Source organism: Sebastes fasciatus, chromosome 3 (genome assembly GCF_043250625.1).
Source record: "Sebastes fasciatus isolate fSebFas1 chromosome 3, fSebFas1.pri, whole genome shotgun sequence".
NCBI classification, from domain to species: domain Eukaryota; kingdom Metazoa; phylum Chordata; class Actinopteri; order Perciformes; family Sebastidae; genus Sebastes; species Sebastes fasciatus.
In genome coordinates, this window is record NC_133797.1 from 2,970,367 (window position 1) to 2,990,658 (window position 20,292).

The 20,292-nt window shown below is 42.0% G+C and overlaps 1 protein-coding gene across 1 annotated transcript; it reads right to left on the bottom strand.

Moving 5' to 3' along the window:
• Positions 1-1,173: 1,173 nt before the first annotated feature.
• On the bottom strand, positions 1,174-19,525 carry LOC141763359 (phosphatidylinositol 5-phosphate 4-kinase type-2 beta-like). Its single transcript, XM_074627909.1, has 10 exons — positions 18,855-19,525; positions 14,703-14,800; positions 11,449-11,545; positions 11,154-11,306; positions 10,619-10,765; positions 8,167-8,205; positions 7,318-7,431; positions 4,998-5,259; positions 4,724-4,827; positions 1,174-2,075 (listed from the first exon to the last, which is right to left on the bottom strand). Exons 1-10 carry the CDS (start codon positions 18,996-18,998, stop codon positions 1,995-1,997), a joined length of 1,239 nt encoding a protein of 412 aa, XP_074484010.1. The 5' UTR covers positions 18,999-19,525; the 3' UTR covers positions 1,174-1,994.
• Positions 19,526-20,292: the final 767 nt, after the last annotated feature.

A 20,292-nucleotide genomic window follows, 5' to 3' on the forward strand; every position in this document is an offset into this window, starting at 1 on the left:
CAGAAAATTATTTGACCCTCATTAGACTTTCTATTTTAGTATCAAGTTGCATAATCCTGTTCAGTACTATGTCGAAAAATATGCCTACCTTTGAAAATTGGACCAAACCGAGTCCTCATGTCTGGTGGGACGTTTTTGTTGCTAACCTCCTGGAAAGAGGCAGACTGAAAAGGCATGCTATTTAAAGACACAGCGACATCTAGTGGATCTTCTTTAGCATAACATACCTAAACCAAGTGGTAGAGACGGCTCTATCAGGTTGAGTTGAGTTCAACACTGTTCAATAAGATATAGTGACTCAAAATGTGCTCTAGCTGTACCAAACAGTCCAGCGCAACATTAAAGGGTTAAAAACGATGCACGCTATGATCTCACATTTTGTCAGAGAAAAGCGTGAAAGGAGCCGGTCCCGATGTCAATTCTTAACCCTCACGGACCGGGCAGAGGATGAAAATGCTTTGGTCTAACAAAAATAGGCTAACAAGTTGCATTATGGGCAGTGTAGTATATGGCATTTTTGCGGCCTCTGCTGCTTCAATTTTGATCCTTCTTTTTAAAAGACCCCAGTCAATGGATGTACGATACAAAATTGCTTGAGTTCCCCTTTAATTTAACTTGCCACAATAACATAACTCTGTTTAGTGAAATATTACAGCTTAATTAGATATTTTATGGTGTTTTAACAAAAAGGAAAAATCCTAACTCAGGGTCCACTTGCTAGCTTTTTCTTGATTTTTCAACCGCATCCGAGTCTTCACTGCCTTCGTAGATGGAGTTTGGTCAGTTGCCATGGAGATAGCTCGACTGTAAAAACATGTTTTGTTAAACAACAGTTTGACAAGCATTTGAGGGACAGTCACTGAAGAAATAATCATAGCCAAACAGCGAAAACAAGATAAAACTCCCTTTAATATGCAATGAATCATTTTCAAGTAACCTTTTTTTCTAATGTCTGTTGGTAACAAAACAATACTGTATACAAACACAAAATTGCTACATTAATGTAAACAAGATATAAAAATGATCCTTATGGTAATAAAACAAGTATTTGCTGCAGAATTCCCCTTTTTATGTGAATTTTTTTTTCTTAGATCAACCTCCACCAAGCTCACGGTTAAAATTTGAAAAATATTCAAAAAAACAATATGGCAACGGAACATTCAAACACCAATATTTTCTTTTTTTTCTTCGTTTTTAGTCATAACACTCAGATGCTAAGTTCAGTGGTTTGATGTTTCAACTTACTGGTGGAGTCTCATGTACACATCAGCCATGCATTTTTTGATATTGCATTCATTTACTTAATACACCATTATATATGAACGTGTTTATCCCCTCGGTCCAATTTGTCAGCTGTACTTTTTAATTCTTTTGTTGTTGCTAAGAGAGAAGCCCGATGGCGACTGTCAAAGAGTTTGTCATGCAATCCGACCATTCAGCATCTGTGCAGGTTGTTTACATCTGTGTATGTGTGTGTGTGTGTCTAATAGAAATCATAAGAACAACAACGACGTGAACAGAAACCAAAGAGACTGTACTAACGGACTGGTAACTGCTGAAGCTGACACGCTCGTTCAAGGCATTAGTGAGACAGTTTCCGTGCTGGCGTGAGGAGTAACAAGGAGGCTGAGGAGGACTGGGAGGCAGAAAATTAAAAAAAAAGAACAGGGAGATTATCGGGATGTCGTTCCGAATTCAGTGAGCGGTTTCACGAGTTTTCCTTGCAGTGGATGAGGGAGCCGGGGAGGAGGAGGAGGAGGAGGTGGTGGTGGTGGTGGTGTGTGTTTGGGTGGGACAGTGTAACAGGCTCGGTGCATCCTTTCTGCCAGACTGCTGCTGGCTGTGGGAGGATACTGGTAGTTTTTTTCTTATGGTCGTAGAGAGGCGGGGGGAGGGGGGGATGGACCTACACCTGGGTGAAGGACAAGAGAAATAAGTGTGTGGCATTTGACAGATCTATGACAGGAAGTGAGTGGCTGGACTGGGAGATGAGTCTATGATAAGATGTTGGACATGAACTCGTAGAATCGTTTGGAGTACTGCTCCGGGTTCACCGTCGAGATCTCGGCCCCCGCCTGAGAAACACACACACAAAAAAGGCAGAAAATTAGATAGATGTAGCAACGCAAATGCAATATAAGAACATTAATACTTTCGATTTCCATTATTTTTTTCATGGAGTAAAATGCACTTCCAGAAGCCCTATGACCTCATAATAATTAGAATAAATTATTAAAACTTAAAGTGGCAGTAGTCAGTATATTTTTGGCATCATTGGGCAAAAATCCCATAATAACCTTTCAGCATATTGTAATTCAAGTGTTCTGAGAGAAAACTAGACTTCTGCTCCTCCTCATGGCTCTGTTTTCAGGCTTTAGAAAATCTAGCCCGTGACGGGAGACTTTGACCAATCACAGGTCATTTGAGAGAGAGAGAGCGTTCCTATTGGCTGTGCTCCGGCTGGCGGGCGGTGCCTGGTATTTCCTCAGCAGATCTCAACATGGCTGCCGGGTCACAAACTTTCTCATTTTACAGCTAAACCGTGCACTACAAGATGTTTCTGAAAACATTTGAGGAGAGAAATAGGCATTACAGTAACAGAATATTGATTCATATTTGATCAGCGCTGCCTAGTTTGACCGTTTGATCGGAGTTTGCGAGGGATTGACAGCCGGCTCTCATAGACAGCAGCTGGACGGCAGACTCCAAATCAGCTCTGATTGGTTGTTCTCCTCCGGTCTGTGAAATCTTGCAAATGCCGTTGGGAGCACCGGAGGACACCAGAGGAACATGATTTTTTTTTCAGATTACCTGTCTCATGCACTACTGTCAGGATATAGTGAGCCTTTTATAAAAATAACTTTAAATAACTAATACATTTCTACCCACTGCTGCATTAATTCATCATTGTGAAAACTACACTTATTCTTATGAGATGTGATTTATTTTTACTTCATTATGGAAATGTTCATTTGTGTCTCACTAGTCAACCAATCACATAATCCCAGTCTCTCTGAACAAGCTCCGGAACCACAGACATTTAAACACAACTGTCCAAAACGTCAACACTTCATCATTTTAACCTGCTAGACATTTGTGTGAAATTGTCATAATCAGCATATGAATTGAGTTATGGCCAAAAAATGTGTTTTGTGAGGTTGCAGTGACCTTTGACCACCAAAATCTAATCATCCTTGAGTCTAAGTGGATGTCTCTCATGTCATGTCATCTTCAACCTCTTATCCGGGGTCGGGTCGCGGGGGGCAACAGCTCCAGCAGGGGACCCCAAACTTCCCTTTCCCGGGCCACATTAACCAGCTCTGACTGGGGGATCCCGAGGCGTTCCCAGGCCAGTGGGGAGATATAATCTCTCCATCTAGTCCTGGGTCTTCCCCGTGGTCTCCTCCCAGCTGGTCGTGCCTGGAACACCTCCCTAGGGAGGCGTCCAGGGGGCATCCTTACCAGATGCCCGAACCACCTCCGCTGGCTCCTTTCAACGCAAAGGAGCAGCGTCTCTACTCCGAGTCCCTCACTGATGACTGAGCTTCTCACCCTATCTCTAAGGGAGACGCCAGCCACCCTCCTGAGGAAACCCATTTCGGCCGCTTGTACCCGCGATCTAGTTCTTTCGGTCCTGATGACCCTCATGACCATAGGTGAGAGTAGGAACGAAGATTGACCGGTAGATCGAGAGCTTTGCCTTCCGGCTCAGCTCTCTTTTCGTCACAACGGTGCGGTAAAGCGAATTCAATACCACCCCCCCCCGCTGCTCCGATTCTCCGGCCAATCTCACGTTCCATAGTCCCCTCACTCGCGAACAAGACCCCGAGGTACTTGAACTCCTTCACTTGGGGTAAGGACTCATCCAAGTGGATTACCTCCAGGCGTTCCTGAGATATCACATTTTGGGTCGGTGTCCCATGCGCGCTCGCGTGTGGCTACACAGTTCAGACTCAGACTCCAACACAAACTACACGGAAGCACCAAAACCTCTTGGTTGTATCTAGTGAAGCCCGTCTGTTAAACAGTGTTGGCCGCGGTCGGAGGACGCGGGGGAGACCGTAGCTTTGGTCTCCAGGACCGGAGTCTCTGCTGTACTCTGCTCCTCTGCCTGCCTTCTCTCACACACCGTGCTCGTTCTCTCTCTTTTGCTCCACTCTCACGTGCATGCGCGCACACTCCACACTGCAGAAGAGTTAGTTTAGCTCTGAGAATATCTAGTGAATGTACAGTGGACGTTTGTACGGAAATAACTGCTGCAGCTCCTCCAGACCAACAGAGGTTTCCCGTGTCTTGTGAAGTGACGGGGCTCCGCAGAGAGAAACGTTATCGTCTCCGACCAAAACTCCGGTGTCTCCCCTGTTCCCTCCGGCCGCGGTCGGGGGGCTGAGGCAGGAAAAGCCAACACTAGGATCAGCATTGATTCATGGAGAGACCTTCGTCTGGTCAGCTAACATTACTGCCAAGCAGCTGAAATATAGAGTGATATTGTGGTTTAGCTGACGTGTGTCTCCTCACTGTTTTGAGTGATGCTCGTTTATGTCTATGTAGAGCGAGCACAAGCGCGAGGACGCTGACTTTCGTTGACTTAACGGCCACAGGTGTCGCTGTTAACAAGCAATTTCTGATTCTTACATCAGTCCCTTTAAATGTTCTATATAATCTGCCCTTTGTAATGTGTAGCCATAGACTGATGGATCATGATGGAGTATTTGACACTCACCCCGTGTTTCACAGTTTTGGCAGCATGTGCAGCTTTTTTCTTAGCGTCATAGTGCGTGAGGATGTCGATGATAGCCATGAAGTATACTTCCTTCTTCACAGCACCTAGCACAAGAACAACACATCACAAGGTTTTTACTTTCAACTGAAGATAAGTGATAAAGGCTGCTGTGGCTCTGTGGGACACACATTTCTACTACTATTGCATGAGAACTGTAGCTTTGACCGTTCTACAGCTAAGTTCAGTAAGTCAGATGGATGTCAAAGACCCTCACTGTCGTGGCTCTTGATTGCGTAAACGTCCACAGAGGGGTCAAACTCCCCGGGGCCGAAGAATCCTCCGCAGTTGAGAGGGTTCCCGGGGCTGTCGGGAGGCGTGCCGAAGGAGCCGGTGAGCACGCCTCCGCCCATCCCGTCGTTCTCGTACTCCTCCTCCTCTCCCACGCCCTCCACGTCCATCTCCTCCTGCTCTGCCCGATCCACATCATGGATTCCCACCAGGAGACTGTAGTCCATGATCTTTAGGGTTGCCAGGAACTGACACACACATACAATACACACAGAAAACATTCAATGTAATGCCTTGGTGTCACATCTGCACTTCAGGGGTTTCTCAGTCATACGGGTCAGAAGGACCTTTTTTTAGGATTGACATACTGTAGGGCTGTACCGAATAGTTCCATGCTTCATTCAGAACGTTGACGTTCAAATTTTAAATCAACTTTTGAATGCTGCGCAGCTTTAATTTTTTCTTGCATGTCTATATCTTGTGTTTAAACCCGGTTGTCAAAACCAAACCAACCATTAAAAAAACCTCAACCCATCCATCTGACTGCGGGTCACTCTCTAACCTGTCCAGTCTCCTTTGAGTGTCCACACTCACTAACCGGTACTTCTGCACAGTTGCAGATAATGATTAGGCTACACTCATATTATAATACTAAATATTATTCGTATTATACCATTTTTAGAATTAGATGTGTGATCCAAACATTTCCAATAACTAACTATAAGTTGTATAGTCCAAAAGTCAGAATTTATTGAAAAAAGATAGATGTAATCATTTCCAAACTTCACAACATGTTTTTACATAACGAAGTATTCTGCCTCAATCCATATTTGTCGGTGTTAAGCCTTTCAAAAACAACATTTTCACTGCAGTCAAAAAGCTGTTTGCTCTCTGGCTCGCTGCACACAAAGGGAGGCACGGCCTGTATTAACGGGGCGGTCTAGCAGCAAACTAACAGCACCATAAATTACATTTATATAACCACAACAACACTAAATCTATTTGTTTTTCCAATTCCTTTAGGGTGATAGCATCATAAAGTAAGATGACTGACATTCGAAGCTTCATTTGGAAACCTCAATAGAAGTTTCAAATGTAAAAAAAAAGAAAAGAAAAAGAAACTCTTAACATCCCTGGAACTCCTGCATGTTTACATCCTGTATTTTACACTGATGTTCATTAACGTGCTCTGTCCCAATCAAATTAATTAATAAATTAAATGAGACTGAAATTCCATACAATATGTGTTCAAAGTAAGTGAATTTTAAAGAAACAAATCACTTGTAATGATGGGTATCATATCTCTCATTTCACTTTCTTTCAGCTCTTTATTGTTTTGTATTAGTCTCCCCTGATAAACCCACTGCCCGCTACCTGCCCATCACCAAACAACAGACGAGTTTGGTGATTAAATGGTGAACACAGAGGAGCTTTTAGCTGCAGAAGAGCCAGATATTTCCCTCAGGAGTTGGTGGAGACCAACACCAGAGCTTAAAAGGAGAGAGAATACTGGACTTACATTGGCCAGGTGGCCAGAAACAAGACTCAAAATGAATGTTAGTGTTGCTTTGCGTTAGCTGGATGTGTAAATAGACAACTGTTTGCCGAAACAACTTTAAAGCTGTGATAATACGTAATGTGTTTATAGGATCATAGTCCCAAAAGAAATCAATTCATACCACTTTAATGTGTGATAGCACATTATTGTCAGAATTGTCAGACTGAGCTTTTTACTACGATAGAACAATAGAACTGTGCACTAGAGTACAACCTCAGCATGATTTCACTGAAATACAACCACACTGTCATTTATACAAACTCTTTCAATACTTATACCCTTTTATACTTTACTTGGAGGAATATAAATACCCTAATGAAATAGATTAAAATTGGTCTAGTTAGTACAGTATAAGGTTATATTGTAAATGAGAAACTCTCATCAAAGAACAAGTATTGAAGTACACCAATACCAGCTTTTGGTATTTGACGATTTTAAGTACACGATGCCACCGAAACAAAAGTATTTAGGTTTGACACCCAAACTAATCAAATAATAGATCAAAAATAACAAGATTAAAATGACTTAAAATCTAAATTGTGTAAAAGCAATTCAAAGATGGTGAGGTGTGACGTGAAAAACTGATTCTGAGTTGCTCATATGGATTATTCCACTGTGGTAAAAAGCACAATCACAGCACTTGTTTTGTGTGAACATCGAAGGACAGTCAGAAGAGTCTAAACAAAGCAAAGGCCCCGCACTAGGTTTTTAAAGCCGATCAATTCTAAAACCCGGATGTGTTTCTTACCTCTACGTCCCGTTTTAGCTTCTCCAAAAAGTACTTCTTGTTGTCATCTCCTATTTGCAGCTTCTGGCCTTCATTCAGGAAGTCGTTGTCTTTAAACGTGGGGAGTTCTTTAGCCTGAGGAGAGGGGAAGTGTTTTGGTATCAAACAGTAGCAGACATGTTGGTAATGAGGATGATTAGAAGTCACCTGCATCATACAGATAATACTGATAACTGTTACAATTAACACTGTCATAAATGTCATATTACATCAAAAAATATTTACATATTTTTCGATGATTATTTTTTATAACTATTCATCAGTAATGTAGATATAATGACTAAGTGTAAAAGAAAAATAATAAAACAGCTAGAACAATCTGGTAAGTTCAGAAAATTGCATCACTTTATTGTAATGTAGTCTTTAAAACCAGGAAAAAAACAACACTATGCAATATCACGATGTCACGATATCCAAAATCTAAGATAATATCTAGTCTTATATCACGATATCGATATAATATTGATATATTTCCCAGCCCTGATACATAGAGATAAAGTCAAAATCAATAGTCTTTCCATGATTTCTGGTTTCATGGGACAGAGAAAGTCCCATTCCAACAACTCAAAGTGATTGTCTATTAAAGTGTCAGTAGTCTACAGTACATACTAACAAACAAAACAAGTTCAACACAGTATTACACACTGACCACATGAGGCCAGTGCAAAACGCACCACTACAATACATCTGTTTACTTAAAACGTACTTAATTTAGCTGTCACTTGACAAGTTTCCCCGTGGGGTGAGCTCAGGGCGTTTATTTTGGTCCCATCATGTCAGCAGCCGTCACTGCACAGAAATAAAACGTACCTTCTCCTTGTCGCTGGCTTCCCTTGAGACTGTAGAACCCTAAGAATGAGAATAAAAATAGAATTCACTGAAAGAAGCTCGAGATACATCAGAGGCATTGTTAGCATATTACCCACTTTGACTCAGACAGCGTCTTTTAACTGTCAATATTGTAGCAGTACGGTTGTTTTCTTCAGAGAATGTTTGGCAGGAGAACAGGCTTGTGCTAGGAAGGATTGTTTTAGGTTGCACAGTAACATTCAACACAAACCCAGAATTCTTTATTGATGAGCTGGATTTGTAATCTCCTACAAATGATACCAGGAGAGTATGAACTGTCCGCTATTTAAATTCATAGACATGCCCATTTTCTTCATTGTTACTTTGCTGGACGATATATATTTATCTTAAGCTACTGCTCAGATATTAAAAGTGGTAAAAATATACACAGAATGATTTGAATTATTAAAGTATTTTTTATTATTACTAGGGCTGTCAATCAATTCAAATATTTAATCGCGATTAATGATTGTCCCTAGTTAATCACAATTAATCACAAATTAATCGCACATTTTTTTTACCTGTTCAAAATGAACCTTAAAGGGAGATTTGTCAAGTATTTAATACTCTTATCAACATGGGAGTGGACAAATATGCTGCTTTATGCAAATGTATGTGTATATTTATTATTGTAAATTAATTAACAACACAAAACAATGTCAGATATTGATCCAGAAACCCTCACAGGTACTGCATTTAGCATAAAACAATATGCTCCAATCATAACATGGCAAACTGCAGCCCAACAGGCAACAACAGCTGTCAGTGTGTCAGTGTGCTGACTTGACTATGACTTGCCCCCAAACTGCATGTGATTATCATAAAGTGGGCATGTCTGTAAAGGGGAGACTCGTGGGTACCCATAGAACCCATTTACATTCACTGATCTGGAGGTCAGAGGTCAAGGGACCCCTTTGAAAATGGCCATGCCAGCTTTTCCTCGCCAAAATGTAGTGTAACTTTGGAGCGTTAGTTAACCTCCTTCGCGATGAGCTAGTATGACATGGTTAAAATGAATTTGAAGTTTTACTTTGATCTAACAGTGGGGTCAGTCCATCAGAAATCAATACTTTGGAGTACTGCAGGGGGTACGTGAGATTTCTTTAAACTGTTAATTTCAAAAATATCAGCCATGCATAATTCCTAAAATAATTATACTATGATAAGATATAATAAAAAATGGAAATGTAAGTTATATTATTATATAATATAATATTCCTATTTCCAGTGTGACTGGGAAGCCAGTTTCGATATTGAATGACAGACAAAAAATCAAGAGAATGTCTTTGTGGTTGAAACGAGGCAGCAATACAACAGCAAAGGCAAAAAAACAGGCTGTGCCTGGAAAAGAGTGTAATCAGTGCAGCTGCCTCCCTGCCACCGAAGAATGACAAAGATCCTCAGTGAAGCACGAGCTTTTGTTTCTCACTGAACTGTACATGCAGTTCAATGCAACTACAATGCCGTCTTGGTGTTAATGCATGACGACAAAAAAATGGGTTGCCATGAATTGAGTGATGGATACTAAACATTTGAAATGGAGCATTTAAAGGTCCCATATTATAAAAAAGTGAGATTTTCATGTTTTTTATTATAAAGCAGGCTTCATTGCTATATAAATACTGTGAAAGTATCGAAACTCTCAATCCACAGGGAAATACACACAGCCCGTATTCAGAAACTCTGTCTGTCCATTTGTGATGTCACAAATATACAATATTTAGACCCTTTACACAGATTTAAACGTAAACATTCTAAATGTGTCCCAGTTTATTCCTGGTTGCAGTGTATGTGAATGTCATCAGCTGACAGGAAGTACACATGGACTCAAGCTGTTGCCTAGCAACGCAATTCTGTAGCAATTTGGTCGCAATTCCGTCGAAATGCACTAAAACAGAGCGTTTAAGACAGAGGGTAAATACAGGTATATATTCAGGCCAACAGTATGAGGAAAATAAAGTTTTTTTTAACATTACAGCATGTAAACATGTTCTAGTAGAAACACAAAATACAAGTATGATCCTGAAAATGAACATAATGTGGGACCTTTAAGTGTTTTTCAGTTACAGTGTTGTTGTTGGGTAAATCAGACGCTGATGTCGCAGCGCTGTATTCGTACGTTTTTATATAGGCTTTCTTTTTCTACCAAAAATGTTTTGCGCTAGTCAGGGGATATTTGGCTGATAAATATATATTTCAAATGGGGTACATTATTGAAAAAGGTTTGAGAACCACTGGTCTAATGAGAGAGATGGACGGTGTTGCACAAATGTGTGATTGAAGTCTGTGCTCAGTATTCAGTTGTGTGTGTGTACGTGATTTATCCTAAGAAAGATGTGTGTGTGTGTGTGTGTGTGGGTGTGTGTGTGATCGATACATGTTGGTGTAGTGTTGTAAACCAACGTGTTTTTACCTTCAGGTCGTACTTGCGGTGTACCGTGAGGCGATGGCTGAATACATTCCGGGTCACCACCATGTACGTCTCCACGCCGTCCACTGTTAGCCTGTACATGCCCAGGAACTGAGGGAGCAGCGTGTTGCCATGACACTCCACTATAAACTGGAGACAATCAGGGGAGGAGAGCAGAGAGTGGAACGGAAAGTGTGGGAGTAAGGAATCAAATATACTGTATGAAAACTGATTAAAACTGGACACGGAGCGCTCTACAGTCGGATCATTTCTGCATCATTTACATGCATCACTGACACTGACTCTAGGTTTCAAATGAAGGAAGCACATCTTAAGTTATTTTCACGGACTGATGCTTCCTAAATTTCTTTCCTACAATCCATCCATATCAACAGTGAACATTTAGATTAGATAGTGTATGAAAGCAACAATACTCATACCCAACATGTATTACACATATTGAAGTACTGAGTCAGAAATGCTGGGCTATTTGATTCTGTCTCTGTATGTCCCATGTGGAGCTACGAGGGCCTTCTACCTGGTGATATTTCTTTAGGATGTTGTGCATCTCGGCGATGTCCTCACTGGACACGGTTTTAATTACAAAGCGGTGGTCGTAGCTGGACAGGAAGCGGTTGCCGAAACGACCTTGGGAGTCGCTGTTAAGTGGGGCGCTCCTCGTCAGAGAGTTCTGCCAAAAAAAAGCAAAAAGGAGACATCCATTTCTATTCCTACATCGAAGTAGACATTTTAAACTTCCTAAGACCTCTTTAAAATCATTTTCATTTCATTCATCAACGTTTGTTTGTATCCTCTGACCAGAAGTGACTCACCTGGTAGTCCTGGTCATCGATGCAGAACCTCTCCCTCAGGTTTCTGAACACCATGGGACAGTACTCTTTGAACTTAAAGCGACTAGGCAGGTTTTCTCTGACAAGGAAGAGACAGAGAGTCACACTCAGTCAACAGACAGGAGCTCAGAGGCTAATTACTGACAATGAGGAAGAAGACTGACTGATATTTGCTTGTTAGATTTATTTCTGCTTTTGTGTGAGGATCCTGCACAGACAGTTCTACAATTCACAGTTGACATTTACAGCTTTTAGCTCCTTTTCCAAATCTATTTGTTCTACTTGAGAGCTTAACTTTAGATGCTGCTCTGTTCGCAGGATGAGAACATTTTAAAGTGCATCAAATAGCAAAGTCAACCCTAACATCAGCCTTTTTAAGCAACACCTCATTTCCATTTAGTATTGCAAACAAAACAAGTTTCATGACGTGAGCTAAAGCACCGACATCATTTCCATTCACTTCTAAGGCCAGATTTGTAAACAGATGGAACTAGTGGTTAAATCTGTATTCCTATTGGTAGTTAACATATAGATTTGATTTTGTTCAATTAAAGAAATGCAAAGAGATGTATGATCGCAAACTAGTGAACAATACCACCGACCGAAAACCTTTATCACAACTAAATATGATAGAAGGTAGAATCTGAAATGCAAAGAAATGAGGGCTGTCAAAGTTAACGTGATAATAACATGTTGATGCAAATTTGTTTCAACACCACTAATTTCTTTAACCTATTAACACAACTTGCAATTTTTAAGTTGTAGCGGGCTCAATTTTAAAGCTAGAGTGAAGATACTGGCTTCAAGTAAAAGGAGGTTAAATATCGTTTCGAACTTACGCTAAAAAGTGACATGGCCATTTTCAAAGGGGTCCCTTGACCTCTGACCTCCAGATATGTGAATGTAAATGGGTTCTATAGGTACCCACGAGTCTCCCCTTTACAGACATGCCCACTTTATGATAATCACATGCAGTTTGGGGCAAGTCATAGTCAAGTCAGCACACTGACACACTGACAGCTGTTGTTGTCTGTTGGGCTGCAGTTTGCCATGTTATGATTTGAGCATATTGTTTTATGCTAAATGCAGTACCTGTGAGGGTTTCTGGATCAATATCTGTCATTGTTTTGTGTTGTTAATTGATTTACAATAATAAATATATACATACATTTAGCATAAAGCAGCATATTTTCCCACTCCCATGTTGATAAGAGTATTAAATACTTGAAAAATCTCCCTTTAAGGCACATTTAGAACAGATAAAAAATGTGATAAATCAAATGTTAAACCATTTTAATTGACAGCCCTAAAAATAAATCGGAATTGCAGCTAAAATCACAACTCCAGTGTGGCTATATCACTTGCTTTATGGTTAAATAGTCATTTTCAATCTATTTGCATTTCACATTTCAGCCTTTATCATATTTTGTCATGAGAACAGATTTGGGTTGCTGTTATTGTTGGTTGGTTTGTGTCTGGTTGGTAGCACTTTGATATGCAAGTTCTCACAGCAACGTGAGGCTTCTGGGAACTGTAAATGACCAAACCACATGTGCATATACTGTAGGTGCATCACTCAAAGAAGCTACAAGATTATCAAATGTGTACAGGACAGCAGTTTTCTAAGCACAGATACACTCCATCAACAACAAGGAACAAAGTCCACAGTTAAAAAATAGCCAACAGTGTTGTGATGAACACTATATTGGTGCTTGACAATTACCACTAAATGTCATGCAACCTTAAGGCCCAGACACACCAACCTGACATCAAAGAACTAGCGTCAACGAAGGCCACCAGTTGCGTCGCCTCACGTCTCCTTTGTCTTGGCCAAAAAGCTGCACTTGAACACACCGCAAAGACGACAGCCGACGGCCAGTTAGCATGTACGTTCTGCTCCTGCGTGAGAGGAAATAGCTCTCCACACCAGCAGGCGGCGGTAGTCTGGATTCATCATTCAAAGACGGGAAACAGGAAGACCGAGAACGGTGGATATACAAGCCGTTGTTATGATACGTACATGAAACAAAGCGGCGTTTGCCGACCATTTTCACACCACTCACTCACCACTTAGCTTCATTCCAGATGTTCATGTCGCTGTGAAGATAGCCGTGTGTTGGAATGATCAGATGAGATGAAGATGAAACATGAGAAGAGCCTTCTGTGATTTTCCTCGGTTTGCTTTCTTCACTTCTGTTTCTCTTCTCCTGCACTGATTCGTTTAAGCTGAACAGCCAATCAGTGATTTTTCTCACCGACGAGCTCCGCCGCTGATTCATGATGCTGAATCGGCCGAATAAACACAGGCTGCACTAGAGCCGACGATGCAGGACACACCGAAAAAACTAGGCCGACGTCTGACCGTCGGGTTGGTGTGTCAGGGCCTTAATAGGATCCACCTTTATGGTAGAGACTGCTGTGGTGACCCAGCTACTTCAGACTCAAAGTGATGTTTATTGAGTGTTGACATTATTTTGTCCACTCCTGTATACAAGACCAAATTTAATTTCTCTGACTGTGGAAGATGATGATCACATGCTACAACTGGCGTCGGCCAGTTTAGTCGGAGAGCGTCCGTCAGTCTAGTTTTTTCGGTGTGTCCCGCACCGTCGGCTCTACTCCGCCCGTGTTGGAGGTTTTTCAGATGATTCAGTGTGTTGAATCGGAGTCGGAGCCCGTCGGTGAGAGATATCACTCTGATCGGCTGATCAGCTTATACGAATCAGTGCAGGGGAAGAAGAGAAACGGAAGTGAAGAAAGCAAACCAACGAGTAAAGTCAAGAGGAAAATCACAGAAGGCTCTTCTCATGTTTCATCTTCATCTCATCTGATCATTCCAACACACGGCTATCTTCACAGCGACATGAACATCTGGAATCAAGCTAAGTGGTGAGTGAGAGTGGTGTGAAAATGGTCGACAAACGCCGCTTTGTTTCATGAACGTATCATAACAACGGCTTGTATATCCGCCGTCCTCGCTCTTCCAGTTTCCCTTTTTTGAATGATAAATACAGTTACAGAGTTATTTCCTCTCACGCAGGAGCAGAACGTACGTGCTAACTGGCCGTCGGCTGTACTCTGTGAGGTGTGTTCAAATGCAACTTGTCGGCCAAGACAAAGGCGACGTGAGGCGACGCAACAGTCGGCCTTCATCGCCGCTAGTTCTTTGATGTTGATTTAGTGCGTCTGGGCCTTAACAGACTGCGCTGACGGTGTATAAGCCGTGATGTACCTACTTGTTAAATAGGTGGTTGTCCACTTTGATCTTACTGTAGGCTTTAAAGTCATCTGGCATCAGCATTACTGGTACAGGCACATTACTTAACTCGTTAATCTGAGGGAGAGAAGTGACAAAGAGAGAGAGATCAGACAAGAGCCTGAGGCTGATATACACACTGACAGACTGTATCATTAAGAAATCACAGCAGCAATATTGACATTTTGCAATTTCAATACAGACACAGTTTGAAAATGATGGTTAAAAACAGACTCCTCCAGAAAGTACTCCTGTTGTGCAAACATAATATCAGTATTCAGTCAATCAGTATTCAAAAACAATATGTTTTGCCATTTTCATGTGACCCAAACACATTCTGCCAAATCTCAGCGAGTGTTTACCAGCACCAATCATTAACTCTTGGACCAAAGAGCAGGCTGACCGTTTCTCTTGCTACTGCTGCTAATGCCACCCCCCCATCCCACCCCCCAACTCTGATCTTATCTGCTGAAACACATCCAGGGCAAAAGCTCACGCTGATAGACTTCAGAAAAAACTTCTTGTAGATTATCAAGTAAACAACCATACAAGAGAAACTGGGGGGAAAGACTGAAGAGATACCAATACGTCAGGGAGAGAGTAGAGTCAAACAGCATTCAGTAAGAACAGACGGGTAAACTCAAAAGGGCAGCAAAGCGGCAGTAACAGTCCTGGCAGTGCTGTTTGTTATTATGTTCTTCTCATTTTGAGAAGTCAACTCAAACACCTGATGGTGCATTAATGTTAATGCAGTGAAAATATGCTGCTGTTATACCAGTGTAACAGCTGCTTGGTACAATATTTAGTAAGCGCACACACATACAAACAGGGGTGTGAGACAATATGGATACACATGGGTATCACAATATTATGTGTTGTGATATTGTATCAATTCTCCAAAACACTAATTAATTAATCTCTTGAAAATCTGACGGCCCGCCATCGGGCCTGGCCGCTATTCAATATCTTGGAGGTCGTAGTGGGCTCAGTTTTAAAGCTAGAATGAAGTTACTGGCATCATATGAAACTAAAAGAATTAAGGAATCCATTGGTACCAACCAGGTCATACTAGCTTGTCAGGAAGGATATGCTCCCGACAGAGGTACATAAGGGTACTCAGTTGTTTTTAACCCTATGAGACCGGCAGGATCGCGGGCAACCCCAACCGACTTTACTGTCTTTCAGAGGCAGTAGCAGGTTCAGTTCCAGAGCAAGAGTGAAGATATCATATGAAACTAGAAAAACTAAGGAATCCACTGGTAACAACCATGTCATACTAGCTTGTGGGGAAGGAGGCTAAATAACGCTCCAAAGTTATGCTACATTTTGGCAAGGAAAAACTGTCATGGCCATTTTCAAAGGGGTCCCTTGACCTCTGACCTCCAGATATGTGAATGTAAATGGGTTCTATGGGTACCCACGAGTCTCCCCTTTACAGACATGCCCACTTTATGATAATCACATGCAGTTTGGGGCAAACACTATGCAGTTTTTGCTTGCAGTATAAATGTGTTATTTATGCCCATTCTAAAAAATGGTGCATTTCTGATGTGTTCTTTATACTTTGTCATTTTTCCTAAATTTAGATTTAAAAAAAAATCTAAATATACTGCCTTGCTTATAGTATATCGCAATATATTGAATCGTTACCCCTGTATCATGATACATATTGTAATCGCCAGATTCAAGTTCATAATCAAGTTTTCAAAAAGAAAACAGTCTAGTGAGGTAGCTTCCTAGTGGAGGGAGGCCTGTTCATTATAGGAAATTCAGATATTTGCAGTAAAACTAAACATATCAGAAAGTGAGGTATAACTTGAAGAAGTATGACATTGCGCAGTTATTGAACTTTTAACAGAAAGTTTCTGTATGAACACACGGTGTCATTTATAAACATCACACTCTGTTATTGTAAATAGGAATGCACCGATACCGGATCGGATATCGGGCCGATTCTGACTCAAATAGCTGGATCAGATATCGGTGACAATGTGGCTGATCTATTCAATTCAATTCTAAATTTATATACTATATACATTATACCCTGGAATTTGTCCTGTTTAAGTTTTGACCAATTTGTTGCTGCAGGATTTATCATTTTGATAATAAATAACAATTCAGTAAATGTATATAAATGCATGCATTTGTTACATTTTGTTTTCCAAAGTTAGAAAAACAATGTTTAAGTCAAGCCTGATGTTGCCTTACACATAACACACTGGTATCGGATCGGTACTCTGTATCGGCCGATACCCAAATCCCAGGTATCGCTATCAGTGTCTGGACTGAAAAAGTCAGATTGATGCATCCCTAACTGTAAAGGTGTCGTTTGATAATGCTGAATGGGCTCAGTCAGTAAAATACAAACACTCCCTTAACTTGAAGCTCGGAGCCCACTCCCGAGTGGGCAATTATTTGCGGACGTGACATAAAACAAAAAGCGAGGGATTAACAGCATCAAACAGGTGGTGCGGTACATCATCTAAACACTATCTGACACTGTGTGGAAGTGAATTCCTGCAGTATCACAGCTTGGGGGGGGCACTATTAAAAATGCATCCAACTCCTGACTGGAAGAAGAGGGCTTTGATGAGAAGTCCGTTTGATGTCTTGAATCGGCTTCCCACCCACACCTCAAATCACCAGGCCTGTGTGCTGCCTGCACCCACACGCCCACTGCCAAAGATCACCCACTGAATAGTGGAGATGCTGCAGTGATAACCATATCATTAGCTGTTCCCTTAATGCCTTGGTTGTATGCATTCTATTGTAATTTCATTGAACAGGCTAGCTAGTGTTTGTGGTTCTTATGTTATGTCTTGCAGAAACCAGCGTGGTTTGATACAGATACACACACACACACACACACACGTATCCCCAGTGTCACAGTGTCACAGTGTCAAATCTGCTGTGGCTGTTGTTGTCACTATCTGCTGTTTTGGCAGTTAAATACTTTTGAGTTACTGCCAATTACTGATAACATTCATGTATGAGAGAAGAGTCAGTTTACCACCCAATACTGTCATTTCATCACAACAGCACCAATGTACTTTAACTGACGTGAGGGAACCAACAATAAAGGATGTGGGGAAATAAATGACACCTGACTGTGACAATGAACTCACACAATGTTATCAGGTCATTCAGAGCAGATCAAAAAGTTTCCACCCTGAACACAATCCTCATACCTGATACTTCTCAAGCATCAATCACACGGTGCCAGTCCACAATGGCTGTCTGACCAAACAGTTACCAGGTGTACTGCACATTAGGTAAGGGGCAAGTTGTTGGTCCAAACCCCAATCCATCCATCCATCACTGGTGTCCAATCTGCCTCTCGCTGGGCTCTTCATAGCCATAGGGCAGTCTCGGGCCAAAAGTGAATGTGATATATTTTTCTGCTCTATTTATAGGGGAATGATGTGATGGAATAAACTGCAGCAGTTGGATGCATGCACCGAGCACTGGGGCTGCACATGCACGCTCAGAGCAGGTGTATTGAACCAGCAGGGAGGCTGCTGCTGCTGTCTGCAGCTGTGGGGCTGAAATCAGAGTAACCTGCTGCTCTGCTCCGGCTGCCTGCCTGCCTGCCTCGGCTGCCTGCTCTGGCTGCCTGCCTGTCACACCCCTCCCACTCCCACTCCCACTCCTCCATGCCTGCACTACATCAGCCGCAGCGCACGACTCTGGCTCTAAAACACTTCACCATCCATCATTAATGATGGCGCATTGTTAACGCGACAATTTGAGGTGAAAATACACAGACATGCTGATTTTCTGATAATCATCCCACAGCTGCAGAGAGTTGATCAGACACACTTCAGATCCCTGCAGAACGCACGCTGCAGGCACCGCGAGCCGCGGCTACATGTAGCTCCCATCAGCAGCAGCTAGCTGCACACACTGTAGGACAACCAGCAGCACATCTCTGTCCAAACATACCGCTAAACACTGAGCTAATATCCATGAAACAGACTGACTACATGGCCGACTGAGAGCATCAGAGCGGGCTGACAGATGAAGGCAGCTGGCTAACAGCTAGCAGGCTAGCAGACTGAATCCCAGCAGCATCATAAACACACCGCTCACTCACTGTAGACAACATGTAACATGAACATGAACACAGACTCACCGTGTGGTTCACTCCCCACATTAACACGCTGAGAATGGGCTCACTTGCACGGAATAGTTTCACTTTCTGTCCTATAAAATGCTTCTTTTTCGTCTTGGTTTTGCTGGCGCTGACAGGCGCTGCGCTGGTGCAGTTGGAGGACATGTCTCCGGATGTCTCCGGGTCTCCGGCTGGATTGAGGAGACGAGAGACGAGAGACGGCTCTCACTGTCGGTCTCAGCCCCGACACACACAACGACACAATGCGGAGAGTTAAGAGCTTTTAGTAATATCTAGAAGTGCATGGTGCTCGTCGTCCAGCTCGCAGTGGGTCTCTGGTAGAGGATCAGTGTCTCAGTGTCTCTGGTTGGAGTCAGCGGTGGAGCATTGTGCTCCGTCACCACCCTTCCTCCTCCCGAGCAGAGCAGGCCGCGGTGGAGTCCAGACTGAGAGCAGCTAGCCGGCCATCAGGCTGCACAGATCAGCCTCTCTCTCTCTCTCTCTCCTCTAAACACTACAACCACCTGGAGAGAAGAACACTTCCTCTCCTCTCCCTTCAGCAGGTGGAACACAGAGCTGATGTGAAGCTGCTTCACTTGTCAGTCAGTAATCCCATCATGATCATGATGCGCCTCAGATTGTTGTCAATCACCAACCAGCGCTGCGTTCAGGGTCTCCTCAAGATGGCGTCTGTGTTACACTTTACAGTCAACAGCGCTCCCAGCAGGCCACAGGGACGACTACAGGGGTTCCACCATGGTGGGAACCATCCATGGATAAAATAAGATAAAATAAGATAAGATAGAACTTTATTAATCCCGAAGGAAATTCTTGTGCCAGAGATTGCTCAAAAATACAACAAAATTACAACAAGTTCAAGTGTATAAAATACAAGTTTATAAAATAAAAAAGTGCTATTTCTAGCACCAGTGCCTAAAAGAATAACAATTAAGTAAGATACATTTAGTAAAATTAGTAAATAAGATAAGATAAGTAAAATAAAAAAGGTAAAGTAAGCTAACAAACAGATGGTCCCCACACCTGGACGACCCGCAGGACGAGGAGGGGAGATGGGTAGTAGCAGCAGTCAGGACTGAGGACTAAAATACTGGGACCAGGTCTGACAAACGCACCCATCTGTTAAATGTTAGAAGTTGGATTTTTTTTTCACATTTTATATACTATTTTTTATATATTTTTTTTTATCAAAGTCAATTACCAGCATGAAGGTGTGAATGCTATTTGAAAGCCTTGTACACACCACTAGGAACACATTTCTAGTGGGGAAATACTGTCTTTAAATATATTTAAAAAAAATGTTTAATAGCCTGTGTCTGAAAAAGAACTCAGCAGGTGTTGATTTTTTTTTTTTTAATTTATATAAATAAATAAATGAACAATACTAATGATAACTTTGTAGTGTGTTAACTCCCCCCAGGTGGCTTAAATGCCCAAACTC

Coding starts and splice junctions, on each gene's coding strand:
- LOC141763359 (XM_074627909.1), bottom strand. CDS start 18,998: ATGTCCTCCAACTGCACCAGCGCAGCGCCTGTCAGCGCCAGCAAAACC. Junction 7,432..8,166: donor AAGCCAGCGACAAGGAGAAG/GTACGTTTTATT, acceptor CCCTCTCCTCAG/GCTAAAGAACTCCCCACGTT. Junction 2,076..4,723: donor CCAAAACTGTGAAACACGGG/GTGAGTGTCAAA, acceptor TGTGTTTCTCAG/GCGGGGGCCGAGATCTCGAC.